At 32.5% G+C, this 14450-nt stretch overlaps 1 protein-coding gene across 1 annotated transcript in view; it reads left to right on the top strand.

Annotated features, from left to right (window-relative positions):
* Positions 1-14450, top strand: part of Ndufs4 (NADH:ubiquinone oxidoreductase subunit S4) — a 93417-nt gene that overhangs the window by 61428 nt on the left and 17539 nt on the right. Inside the window, exons 3-4 of the mRNA XM_020171994.2 lie at positions 4870-5042; positions 12439-12512. Of these exons, the coding sequence (XP_020027583.1) occupies positions 4870-5042; positions 12439-12512 (247 nt within the window). The remainder of the gene's footprint in view (positions 1-4869; positions 5043-12438; positions 12513-14450) is intronic.

Raw genomic sequence — 14450 nt, 5'->3', positions numbered from 1 at the left:
TATAAAGGATGTCACATTCCAGCACTTTATTAGCTGGTTGTACTTACTCCCTCATCAATTTTCTGACTGAAAAAAAACCAAACAAACAAAAATTGCTTTTATTTGCACAACTCAATTTTATTTCAACACATGTAATTATACCTGAATGCCTATGACCATTAATTTTTTAGATGTGTTCAGAGTTCTTCCATAGTAAGTAACAGATGTGATTATGCTATCTGCAAACCTTTATATTTTTAACTATAAATTTTGTTTTGTAAAATATCCTTAATTGTTTAGTAAACTTTTAGTGAGTTTCTTATTGTAAGTATCTGTGGGTAATCTGAAAGGAAGGGGGTTTTTTTGTTTGGTTGGTTTTTGTTTTTTTGAGTCATGGTCTTGCTATGTAGCCCAGGCCAGCCTAAAACTCAGCGTCTTCCTGCCTCCGCCTCCCTAATGTTAGAATTACAGACTTGTGTGCCACCATATCCAGTTGAAAGGAAGGTGTTTTGTTTTTTAATTAGAGATCTAAGATTGTTTCTCTTTTAACATTTTTCATGGTTGAAGTAGAATATAAACACAGTCATTGAGTTTTGATCAGTTTTAGCTCTAAAATAATTTTAAATACCTGATTGGTAACTAATAGCCTACAATAGAACAAATTTCTATAAGGAATGTTTTTTCTTAATGTTCCAGTATGTGCTGTGTTGAAACTTTTCTACTAATGTAGTTTAGCTAACTTACTACCAAAAAAAAAAAAATGGCAAAAATTGACTTTTTTGGATATTATACTAAGAGATCTGGAAAAAATTCCTCCAGAAGTGCCAAAGCCTTTTATTTATTTCTCTTTATGACAAGTGTAAACTATTAAGGTTAAGTGGGTGGGGCAACCGGAAGTAATTACTAAGGCCAGTGGCATTTTTGTGGTTTAATAAAGGCAGAAGCTAATTATTCAGTTTTTATTTAAGTGAAATGGTGCCAAAAAGGAGGTTCCTGCAGAGCAGCTGCACTCCTTCAGTGTTACCCTAATTTACCAAAGACACAACTGTCACAAACAGAACTTTTAAAACTTGATATATAGCCACAAAAGTAAGGAGGCTTTTGTTTGGAGTGCATGCAGAAGAACTCCTTTATACAAATCAACGGGCAGATGACGGACAATGATGAAAATTTGATTCTTTGAAGTCATAATAGTCATTGAAATGTGTGAAATTCTGGCATTGAAAAGAGAGCAGCCAGCAAGACTTTAAATCCTGGGTGGTTGCAAGAAGCTTGCTGGGAGGTTTTTCTGCATTTTGACACCAACTTCCCATTGCTTGTTCCTTGCTTCCTTTGTTAAAAAAGAAAAAAGTTGAATTCACAGAAGATAAATGGGGACAATTGATAACCAAATCATACAGTTTTTACATGGAAATATTTTATAATGGAAATTGATATTTTAAAGAATAAAAGTACATATGATATATGCTAGCATATACTTTCTGAATGATTTTAAAAATTCCTCTTCATTTTAGCTAAAGTTATACAGGGTCAGGTATCAGTTCTTCCAAAACTGAGAAGAATAGAACTTTGGAATTATGCATCTTTGCAGCAGTAAATTTTTATCAGATGCCGATCCATGAATTATTATTGGCTTATTAATTACCACTTCATAAAATAGCATATTGTACATGAAGTTGTATTTCTGAATCTTTATTAGGATAATAACATTCTTCAATGATAGAAATATAATGTTTGACCCACCTGCTTAAAAATTAAAACTTCAAAATTCAGTAAATCTGTGTATGTTACCTATAGGGTAACACACTTTATTAGAATTTATAATCACTGATTAGTGAGTTTTAAGATTCTTTGGGTGCCAACTTGAAAGTTTATGTATTTAACTTTTTTTGTAATCATAGAAGATTTGCGAATTGTTACTTATAATTTTTTTACAAATGAACAAACGGTAAAAGGCAATATTGACACCCTCAACACATTTCTTTTATAAATATGCTTTTAGGAAAATTACAGGTGGTCCATAATTCAATACAGAAGTAGAAATCTATAGAGAATACCATTAATTCAATATACTTTAAATGATTTGCAGATATTTTATTTATTGTTTGTGCAAGTTGAGTCACAGGTAGCTCAATTGTTAGAGGGAAAGAAAAGCATTGAAGACAGAAATAGAATTCAAAATACTGCCTCATAGTGCTTTTTTGAGTGTTACATTGTTGTATTGGAATCTTGGAGTAGAAGCTTTAGCCTATTGAAATGCCCTTAGAGAACAGGTTCTTCTGTCACTAGCTGAAGCCGTGTGGATAAAATGATAACAATAGAGTGTCCTGGTGCATTTTAAAAGTGTGAGAAATCAGTTTGTCTAGACTGAGAGTATGTCTACAGGACCAGGAATTTTAGAGCTTCTGTACCCTTTAGGTGTCAAATATGTGAGAGATGCCAAGCCTTTTTATTATCTATCTTTGGCAGCAATTCAACTGGGCTGCAGTACCCTACAGGTCTTCTGCAGGAAACAGTGATTCTATGTCAGAAGAACTTAGGCTTCAGAATTTAGAAGCTCATTTGCTTTGATACTATATTTAGATTGGGGGCAGATATGAATAAGTAAGTGCCATGAAAGACTGGTAGTGGTTAGTTCAAAATATAAAGAGCGTAGCACTATTTTATAGCCACTTATTTTAAAGAGACTTCTAAAATTCATTCTATCCTTTTCTACCTATATACAGTAAACATCAACAAATACTATTTCAGTGTTTTCAAAGGTTTACTGGTTTTTAATAAATTTCCATGTATGCATCATAGTGTAGAAGTATAAAAATAAAAAGTAAATATTTCTTATCCAATTTTCCTGAGGGTAACTAGTGTTAAGAATTTAGTGTTTACTTTCATATAGTAAAATTTCCATTTGTTAGGAACTTAGCTCAGAGTGGAGAGGTTACTGTGAAATTTGAAGAAGATGCCCTGGTCATAATTCTTTAGCATTGTAGTGTTTGTTTATACCTTGCTTCAACTATAGTGAGGAAGTGGACATATCAATCTAATAATATGTTCAGATTGCAAATATTATAGTGAATTCAAAGAGGAAAGTAAATATTGAGAATTGCCCCAGGAACTGAGTCACTTCAAGCTCTGTGTATAGGACTATGCTTTAGAAATTTAGTCATTAACATGTAATAATACTTTTTTGTATTTGATGGTGTTGGGGCTCAAACCCAGGGCCTTGTTCATGGTAGGCAAGCACTTGTATCACTGAGGAATACACTTAACCCCTAAAATACAATAATATTTAAATTTTTAGTTGAAGTTGAACCTAGCAATTAAAACTAATTTTTCTGTACCAATTGTATTTATTTTGTTTTTACTTTACAAATGTAAAAAAACAAAACCTAATGTTGGCACAATTAGAAATTCATATTTGTCTAAATATTTATATGGATCATTTAGTTTCTCTAAATAGACACACTGTGATGAGGTGACCATATCTAATTGGTGCAAATGGAAAGATACTGTGTTAAGCAAAGGATTGGTTGCCAACTGAAATGACTTTAAAGAATTGTTTTAATCTTATAGGTAGAGAAATAAATCAACTCAAAAATGCGCCTAGTGTTTCCCGGTACCTATTGCAGCACTAGGTATTTGTTCATGGCATTTGTAGACTAAAACTACAAACAGCCTTAACTTGGAGGTATATGATAATGAAATGAAATTCAAAAAACAGGTTATACTTTCTCATTTTTTATGTTTGGTAAAATCATTTCATGTTAACTCTTGGTTTTAAGGAGTTACTCAAAATTTACTTTAGTAAGTGAATTCTGTGTGTGTGTGTGTGTGTGTGTGTGTGTGTGTGTGTGTGTGTGTGTGTTCGGTGCTGGAGATTGAACCCAGGACCTCACACATGCTATGCAAGAGCTCTGCTAATGGGCTATATCACTAGCCCTATTGATTTTAAAATGCTTAATTTGTAAGAATGATGTGGTTATCCTAATATGATTTTACTTTGATAGAATAAAAAGTATTTTACTATTATTAACTAAGAATTTAAACTCTGAATTACTCTATCATTTTGTGTCCTGACTACTCTTATGTTTTGATAAATATATCTAATCTAGGACATCAAAATTCTATGCTTTCTCCAATTGAGCATTTATTACTGGAAAAGGTATAGAAAATTGGAGTTTATTACATTTTTGCAAAAAATTTTCTACTTTTTTGACTTAACCTTTACTTGTCATTATTTCAGTAGCTTTCACTAAAAGGGAATAAAATGAAATAAAAAGGAAATAAAATAAAAGTTGTTATTTGATTTTAATTGTTTGTAAAAAGACTGAATTCCCTTTGAAGAAAATACCTTGTAGTAAGCAGTTTAACAGAAAAACCACTGGTAATAGGGTTTTTCTCTTTTTTTCTATTTAAAATTTAGTTGCTTTTTCTATTCCTTTACTTTTAATAACCCCTCACATTTTTTCTTATTGGATCAGTTGCATTTGCTCACAAATAAGAGTATATTGACTATAGGTTCCTATATCAGGAAACTTCAGGAACGCTGAGTACAGTGCCTGAGCGCTTGCCTGGCATGTAGAAGACTCTGTATTCAACCAATCCCCAGCACCACAATGAGTAGATAAATAAAGAGACATTACCAGTGCTTTGTTTGACAAAAGATGGCTAAATTTTTTATGGCCCCTTTCCCACTGCCCCTTTAATATCACTTCTCAAATATACCATTTACATATATCAAAATAGCAGCTTACATAAAAAAGTCATAGTAGTACAAGAAGCCAGAAAGCATATCCCAATTTATAAACAAATCTGAGTAGAATTGCATGTATATAGAGAATAAAAAGCACTTCGTCTACGTGCTGTTGAAACATGTTGTTTGTTTTTCTTTAGGATATCACTGCATTAACTGGTGTTCCAGAAGAGCATATCAAAACTAGAAAGGCCAGAATCTTTGTTCCTGCTCGCAATAACATGCAGTCTGGAGTAAATAACACAAAGAAATGGAAGATGGAGTTTGATACCAGGGAGCGATGGGAAAATCCTTTGATGGGTTGGGCATCAACGTGAGTACTTTGGTTTAATATTAATGTTGTTTTCAGCTTTTTCTATGTCGATTTTTCTTTTGAAAATACTGATTTTCAAACTCATATATGAGGTACTTAGGACAATACTTTTTGACATTGGTAAGTATCAATACAATTGAAGACATAGGTATATATATTTCTCTATATATACATTTCTTGACTGCACCAGTGCAGTCTGTTTTCAGAAGACTTCCAGATTTCTTTCTGTTCCACAGAGAAGAATCCATCACAGGACTCATGGGTGTAAATGCAGTTTATTAAAAGTTAAGAAAGGGAAATACAAAAGGGAGCATGGTGGGCGCAGGTGGAATCTGCAGGCAGAGAGCACGCTTCTCTTGCCTATATACTTTTAAAACTTATGCTAATCCGTAGAAAGCAAGGAACCAGGTGATTTCCATCCAATAATCAATGAGTGGGGCAAGGCACTGGTGGTTCCCAGCCAGAAGAGGGCAATCACTAAATCAGAGCATATCAATTTGAAATGTGGTATTTTTCTGAGTCCTGAACTTTCCCTAATTTTAGCCTGCCTTATATTTATATGACTATGACTTAACACACTAAATCAGAAATTTATTCTAAATATTATTGATTAGATAAAATGACACTATTATAAGCATTGTTATCATGTGATTCAAGCTATGTTATTAGCTTAAGGGATTATGCGAATGTATCACATTTGAACTTGTTTTAGTTTTTTTGATATCTTTTTGTGCAACATATGGAGTCCTTTTGTAAATCACATGCTTCTAGAGACCTAAGAAATTTATAAGCAAAAACTTTGTCCATACCCTGTGATTGCAATGTTTTGATCATTCTTTTTTAATCACATGAAATTATAAGGGTTCATCTATTGAGAGTTAAAATTCTTTTCAAAAATGTAGTTTTCCAAAGTAAAAAGTATTGATAAAATGATATAACTTCTTTACAGTTGGTTTGTTCAAAGCATTATTTTGATCTTAAATATTGAAAACAAGTAACATTATTTCTCTTTGTTCAGACATTAGGAAACAGTCACTAACAGAAAAATATAATAAGAGAAATATTATGACTAAATACATGTTTGATTATTTTATTTGATTAAAGCAGGGACTATTTGTCATTCTTCCTGATAATAGAATTAAGATTATATTTTATCTTTTCATCTTTAGTATTTTAGTGACACAAAAAGATAGCATGCAATATTATTGCTTGAGCATATTGAATTCTGTCTTCTCATTGTGATGTATTTTAAGCCTTTTTATAAAATTGTTGGAATTAGAAACAAGGTTTCTCATTGTCTACTTCAAAGTTCATCATTTAACTAAGAAATCTGCATCTCAAATTAAGGGTTTGATCATAGTTTGGAGGTTGTCAGTCCACTTGTATTTCACTTTAAAATGGAATACAAAAGCCTGGATAGATATGTCTGTGTAGATTTGCTATTTTGTGTGTGTGTGTGTGTGTGTGTGTGTGTGTTGCTAGGGATTGAACACAGGGCCTCATGCATGCTAGGCAAATGCTCTACCATTGAGCCACTTCTTCATTTTGCATAATTTTCAGTTTTAATAAGAGAGCTACTTTTTTAATGGGAAAAAGAATGTTAACAACTTAATATAAACTTTTGTTATTGATCAAAGAAGCAATTCTTGAATATGCTAAAAGAGAAATTACTGTCAATCCTATACCTAAAATATGTTTGTTTCCAAAAATGCAAGTCTTCCTTAATATAGGGGATTAGGGCTTGGCTACATTTATTTCTTCTGAAAGATTACCTTTGGTTAGAATCTACCATATGAATGGAAAGCCACAGAGGATTTAACAGACACCTAACCCCAGTGATGTAGGAGTATTACAGAGAGTTAGAAACTTGACAAAACACCTAAAGAGATAATCTTTGCATATCTTTATGGGATTTTTAATAGACTTGCCAAGCAATACACAGATTAAAAAGGACACTTACTTCCTTGAGCAGTGAAGCCAATGGTAATAGAAAAGGTAATTTTGCAAAGTTGCTGTGAAAATTTTGTGACAGAAATTTGAAATCTCATGTTTTCCAATGGGGGCAGAAGGAAGGTGTCACTATGAAAGTAGGCTTCATAACTACTGAACATTGTTTTGATTTTTTAAAAATATGCTGAATAAATCTTTTTACCTGTTTCTCTGCAGTTTTCTTTTTTAATTTTGAAAATCTACTTTTGTTCACATGTAGGATTTTTAAGATAAATGTGTTTGATCTTTGTTTTTAGATTTCTAAATTCATAATTTCAAATACTACATTTACATTTCTTTTCTCATCTGAAGTAGAAGTTTTCTTTTACTCTTTTAATTACCAGACTTTAAATGTTAGAACTCAAAGGTAAAAGGTTTGTTTATCTATATATAAACATGTAAAATATCATAAGATGCAAAATCATCCCTTAAGTTTGACCCAGGGTTTTTATGTTTGAATCTTCTTGATCTGGTAGTGTTGCGCAGTGTGTACAGATGATTCACCCTCACTTAACGAGCTGGTTTCTCATTATTAATCTCATATATTTCTTGAAAACCCTTTATCTGTTGGGTTGGTAAATTTCCACTTTGTTATTTCTATAAGCAGAACATTAAAATGTTTACATTTTTCTTAATTTATATTACTGTACTTTGGTAATTGAAACTCAACTCTGTCATTCAGCTTCTGGAAACAAGGATTCCATGTCAACATGGAAGGTCATCTAATTTAAGCAGAGGTGTACACTAAATTAGATCTTGCTAATTCTCTCATTGCCTGACTATCCACATGGTATACTTGATCCTCAAGCCATAATAAGTCATCAAAATGGGCATGATTCTTAGACTGGTAGGTAGTCCTTTGGCTTATACGTAGTAAATAGAAATATTGTCTGTACCATCTTTCCCTCTCTGCCAAAGCACTTTAAAATTTGCTTTAATCATGTGACTCAATTTTTTAATTCTTCAATAAATAAGATTTTGCCTATATTTCTTCTTTATTCATTTTGTTGAACAAATAAATATATCTTTATTGTAGATATAAATAATATAGATACATATAGAATAAACCATGAAATCTGCCAGTTACTTCCCTTCCTATCCCCTACCACACTCTGTTGTCCACTTAACCTCTCCACCATAGAATCACTTCTATCCTGCCAATAATTTAGTATGTATCTTTGCAGATACATACTTTTTCAGTGCATTTTATTGCATATATGTGACTTTATATATGCCTTTTGTTAAAATTTGATGATTTTCTTATAATTTTTTCAAATTTCTCATAAAAATTTTCCTATGTATTTCAGTTTTTATTATCTTATATGAGATTTTTCTCATTATGTTTTCTGATTGAAAATAGCCAATAATTAAGATTGGTTTTGCATATAGCCACCATTTGTACTATCTCAGTAGTTTTCCTGACTTAGACTGCAAAGAATTCACTATATCTAGTTGTGTAATTTAAAACTTGTGGCAATTTGTTTTCTCTTCTTATACTTACAACCAATTTCTTTTTTCTTGCCTTATTGCATTGGCTGGACTTTGCAGACAGTGTTGAGTATTTATGATTATACCCACTTTTCTTCAGTGGAAATGTTTCTTATATAACAAAACAGGCAAAGTTTTTTTTTCCCCACCCTGACTTAAAAAAGAAAAAAACAGCAACAATTAGCCAGCCACAGTGCTACTCACCTCAGGAGGCTGAGAAGAAGGATCAGTTGAGGCTAGAAGTTCTAAACCAACTGTGCCACAGGTGAGATCCTATCTCTCACCCCTGTAAAATGAACAAACAAACATAAATAATATCAGGAATAGGTGCTGATTTTCATTAAATCCTTCCCAACATTTGTTGAAGGGTGTTTTCTCCTTATTAACATGAAATGAATTTTAATTATGTATTTTCTGATCCAATTAGATATTTTCTAATTGACTATAGATTTAGTTTAACTCTACTGCTTGATTTGATTTTTTTAGAAATTATTTTTTTCCTGTAGTCTTTGTCATATATTGCCGTATTCTGTTTGCAGATAGATGACCTTTTGAAATTTCTGAATGGTGCCTATCAAAGTAATAGCCTTTCAGAGGGCATCAAATAAAAATTCTCAGTGCCAGAAAGTTTTGTAGGTATCTATTATGCAGCCTAGATATATTAGGTACAGTTGAGTGAGTTGATATTTATGATACTGATCTCACACATTTATCTTAAAAATCCTAAATGTAAATGAAAGTAGCCTTTCAAAATAAAAAGTCCTATTTATAGATAACAGTGAACTATATTCAGATTGAGAAACATTTCTAGTACTTCAGAAGTCATCTCTTTCCATTCCCCTTTCCAAAGGTAACAGTTATCCTTCTAATGACATTGATAGATTTTGTCTGTTTTTAAACTTAAAGAGAATCATCCTTTATGAACTCTTCTATGACTTTTTTTGCTTAACTTATTGTTGCAAGACTTAATCCATTCCACTATTCATTGATAAGCAGCATTTCACTAGTTTTCAATTGGAGTTACTACATATAATACTAAAGTTAAAAATCTTGTGCATATCTTTTTTGAATATGTGACTTCCTGATATGCTAATTAACCCCTGAAACATTAGACATCAGTAGGTAATCAAAACAATTTAAATTGAGAAGTATCAGTAATATATTAATTGTTTGATCCCTTCTGGTTCTCAAGTTAATGACAGCAACAAATTACTCGTAGATCACCTTAAACTTGTGGAGGATTGATTTTATGCTTTATTAGAGTGAGTGTTTCAGTTTTACCCTTTGTCTTAGTCCTGGAATATAGTGTTAAACAACAACAACAATAAAACCTTAAAACTCATGTTCTTTCTGAGGTTCTGGTAGAAAGCACAAGATGTTTACCAAGTCCTTATTCCAAACTCATTTTACCCTTTAGCAGACAGCTGCTAAAATCTCTGCTCAGTTCTTTCAGACTCCCCAGCTATGGTTTTAGAGCCTTTCCGATTTATATGCAGTTCAAAAACTCCCTGCTCTGTCTCTTTTCATGATTTCCCCATCAGCCCCCTGCCAAACTTCCTGAATTTCCATCTCCCATAGTCCTAAATTCCATCACTAGTTTCCTCATGCTGATAAGATTATGACTTTCTGTTTGAGTTCTCCGTGCTCCTATGCCTGTTGTCTGGACTGCAGAGTTCTTAGAAGGAAAACTATAAAGGTGGATCTAATCCAGTATGGTCTCTTTTTTTTCTGAAGGTTGAATACACTATATTTTTTCCTGCTTTTGTTCCCTTCGAACACATTTTTTTCTCCTGTTCAAAGTTTATAATTGTTATATATGTAATTGTTAGGCAGGTAAATTTACTGAGATTTAAACCACTCTGTCATTACCTAAATTAGAACCTTAGTTGTTGAGAATTGAGCAAATAAGGTATAAAAATAAAAGTCTTAAGTTATAGTGTAGACTGAAAGAGTGATTATACATAGTGTGAGGAGGGTGGCATATGAAAGACTTCATTGAAAAGGTTGGTATTCAAGGTAAAACATGAGGGATGGAGGGATGGCTAGGATGGAGTTCCATTTGTAGAGACAGTTGGGAGAGTATTCTAAGTGGAAGGAACAATTTGCACTAGTGTGTTTATAGAAACAGGAATCAGATTTGCCTAAGTTGGTTACTTCTAAAGGGAGTAATTAAAAGGAAAGCTGTAAAGTAGATTTTGCCCCTATTATACAAGTGCTTAAATGGGGCGAGAGATTAAAGTTAATTCAGTATACAGTGGAAACTATTTGAAGTGTTTGAGCTGGGCACTGAGTTTGGGACTTAAACTCTAGAAAGATTAATCTGACAACATTACCATATTGAGAATTAGAGTCAAGAAAAGAGACAGAAAGATTGGTTAAGAAGATACTGGTGGCAATATACCTAGAAGGAGCTAAAAAACAGGGGAAATGAAGGAGAATAATGTGGGTAGACACCAAGTAGCTGGAAGAATGGTGGCTTATTGATGTTAATTTTTACAGAAAATAGAGTTCTATTGTCCTGGCTCTTGCTTATTTTCTACAATTTTTTTCACTGTTATTTCTTATTCTCAACTAGGCCAATGTGTCTATCAACACTCACCAAATTACTAGATCTTATATATGTTGGCACTTTTTAGTGTAACTAGTTTAATTGTCAACTGAGATGCATACTTTGAAAAGGACCATCAATATAAAATTTGTTTTCAGTACTAATACAGCCCACCGTGTGACATTCTTTTTCCTACAAGGAGAATTTATGATAGGAATATGATTATAGGGATCACAAAGGAACCCCAGAATAGTAACCATAGTGTATGACCAGAACTTCATCACTGATTTGTGGATCTTAAGTCAAGTGTGTTCTCTTCTGGTTATAACTGGTCTCTTTCACAATCCAAATTACTTCTGAAATCTTCTGTATATTTACTTCCATATTTCTAAACAAGTTTCCAAAGAATATTCACCTCTGAATGATTTAAACATTTGTAGCAAACTATGACATACTTTTTTATAAACATAAAAATCAGTGGTATCTCTGAAATTAGGTGATATTATAAAGTTTTGTGGATTTATGACACTAACACTATCCCAAATTGAAGAATTCAGTCAGATACCAGGTCTTAGAGCTTTGGTTTTTTTGTTTGTTTGTTTGTTTTTAAAGTGGACCTATGCCCTAAAAGAATATTGTTAATGATGAGATATTTGTTAAGAGTAGGTTTTGTTGCTGTCTATTTTTTTTTTTTTTGGTTTTTTGACTACTGATCGTATGGAAGCTCCTTAAACCCAGCACAATACACTGTGCACTATCAGTTGATTACCATTGCAGTCCATGTGGCTAACTGGGAACTGCAGCTTGTTACTACTGCCCAACATCATAAGAACTATCATACCACATATGGCTAGTCTGGGAAGAGATGAAAATTTAAAACTCTAAAGTTTCTTCTCAATGTATATTACTTTGTACCATTATAAAATCGAAAAACCTCAAGTCAGGCTATCATAAGCTGCAGACCATCTGTACTGGCAATTATACCCATCAGTAATCTTCTTGATACTGAATTTATAAGGTCAGTTTGAGAATCTTCTTGAGTTTTTAAATTCAGCTCTAATACTTGGTTTTTAAAAATTCAGCTCTAATCCTTTTCTCTCTTTTTTTTAAAAGAATTGAATAAAATGATTAAAGAGTAGCTGGATCTCTTTGCAGTTATAAATTTTATTCTTTGATAATATATGTTAGAAAATCTCCCAAATTTAACACAGTATTCAATCAAATTTTAAGGAGAGTGTTATAAATACAATATTCCACCAATAGTGCATTTATTTGATATTATAGTGACTGTTTTCTAAGCATTTTTAAATACTAATTTTTTGCAGCTAAAAGTTAATACTAAATCTTGGAAAAAAATTTTCTTTTTTTCAGGGCTGATCCTTTGTCCAACATGGTTCTAACCTTCAGTACAAAAGAAGATGCAATTGCCTTTGCTGAAAAAAATGGTATGATTGGTTTATTTTTATTGGTTTTTCTTTTCTTTTCTTTCTTTCTTCTTTTTTTTTTTTTTTTTGTTCAGTGTGTAAAATGAACCCAGAGCCTCGTGCTTGCTAGGCAGGAACTCTACCATTTTACCATTTCAGCTGGAAGCATCTCCAGCCCTTAAAAGAAAGAAATAAAATAAATCTTTAGTTATTTTTCAGGTAGGATCTTGTGTTTTGCCCATGCCGCCCCTGGCCACAATCTGCCTACTCATGGCCTCCTGATTAGCTGGATTCACAGGGGTATGCCACCATACCCAGCTTATTTGCACAAGTTAGCCTTAGCTGTGATCCTCTGTCTGCCAAATAACTGGGTTACAGGCATGAGCCACCATGCCTGGCTTGAATAAGATGATATCTTAAGTGCATGTTACTAAAAGGCATTACATAAATGTAAAAATTTGTCATTGTTATTTAACACATTTGACATATAAATGTGGAAGCTCAATGAAGGTTATTATTATCTAAAATATTTGCTTTTCTTTCCCATTTAATATTATAAATCTTATGATTGCAAGTCTAAGGACAAGGATTGAGAGTATATAAAATAGTGGTAGAGCACTTGCTTACAGTAAAAAAAGACCCTGGGTTTGATCCCCAGCACCATGCCAGAACACAAGACTACCTCAAAACTACCTGGATTTAAATCCATTGCTGTAATTATGATTTTATCCTTCTGTTTTCCTCCTATATAAAATGGGAATTGCTATGAGAATGAAGTGAGTTAATAAAAAGCAAAAGTGATTAGAATAGGGCCTGGTACATGGTAAGTATATTAGCATATAAATATATCCTATTTTGTTGTTAGTATTAGACTTTAAAAACTTTTCCTAAAAAAACATTTCCTAAGTACAATTTCTTACAGAAATTTTTTGGCAAGTTCTAAATTTTTAATTACATAATTATTTTCAAAGTGGTCATATTTTGATTTAAAATAACATTGTCAAAATATTATTTTGATTAAGAATATGTTAACTCAACTGTAACATGTTATCAAAAACAGTTCTATTAATGTTTTCTATCCTTTCAGCCTCCATATTTCATGTCTGACACCTTGAAAATTATTCATTTGAGGTCTGTAACATGAGTTTAATAATAGGAAATCTAATTTAACTGCTAAATCCCTGGTTAGTCTCCCTCTAAGTGGTCATAAGGACTGTATGACTACTGTTGCTATGTGAATTCTAGGTGTGAACTAGCCTGAAATAGGTGGCTTTCTGATTTGATTGCTACCTCTCCAGGAAATAAAATTAAGGAACGTTATCAAAGTCAGTAGAAAGTATAACTTGATAAAGCTTAGAGGACAGTGACTTAGAAAACTGTAGGCTAATAGTAGATCAGGATTTTTAACCTATAATACAGCAGGAACTATGTCTGTCTTGGTCACTGCTTTGTTCCCAACACCTGACATAAAACCTGATGTATAGTGAATACTCAGTATCTGGTGAAATTAAGGACTCTCTAAAATATGCTTCTCTATCCCAAGAACTTAAAACTACTCCGATCTCTAGGGAAATTTCACACTTGAATTCACTGTGATGCTTTTGCCCTGGCATGTTAGCTTTCAGCATTATGTACCTTTAAATAGATAATTCCTCCTTCCTCAGCTATCGTGGAAGGGAAATCTAAATAAAGAGCATTGAAGTGTTACAGAATCATAGAATGAAGGATCTTTTCCAAATTCCCTAGCAATTCCATCCATTCTGATTCACTCCTTTGAGTAGGTAAACAGTGGTGAGGGACACAAAAATGAGCCCTTCTTCCCCCCATATACAACATCATTTTGTTAAAAACTGTTATTGAAGGTTGGGTGAACCAATGTTAGGTAATACAAAGATTTTTAAAAGAATTAAGATTAAGAGGTAGGAAATTAGGATTCTAATTCCATAATTATCTGCCTCA

The sequence above is a fragment of the Castor canadensis genome, chromosome 6, assembly GCF_047511655.1.
Source record: "Castor canadensis chromosome 6, mCasCan1.hap1v2, whole genome shotgun sequence".
Classification (NCBI taxonomy): domain Eukaryota; kingdom Metazoa; phylum Chordata; class Mammalia; order Rodentia; family Castoridae; genus Castor; species Castor canadensis.
The sequence above is the reverse complement of the archived record's forward strand: the minus strand, read 5'-3'. Positions and strand labels throughout refer to the sequence as shown.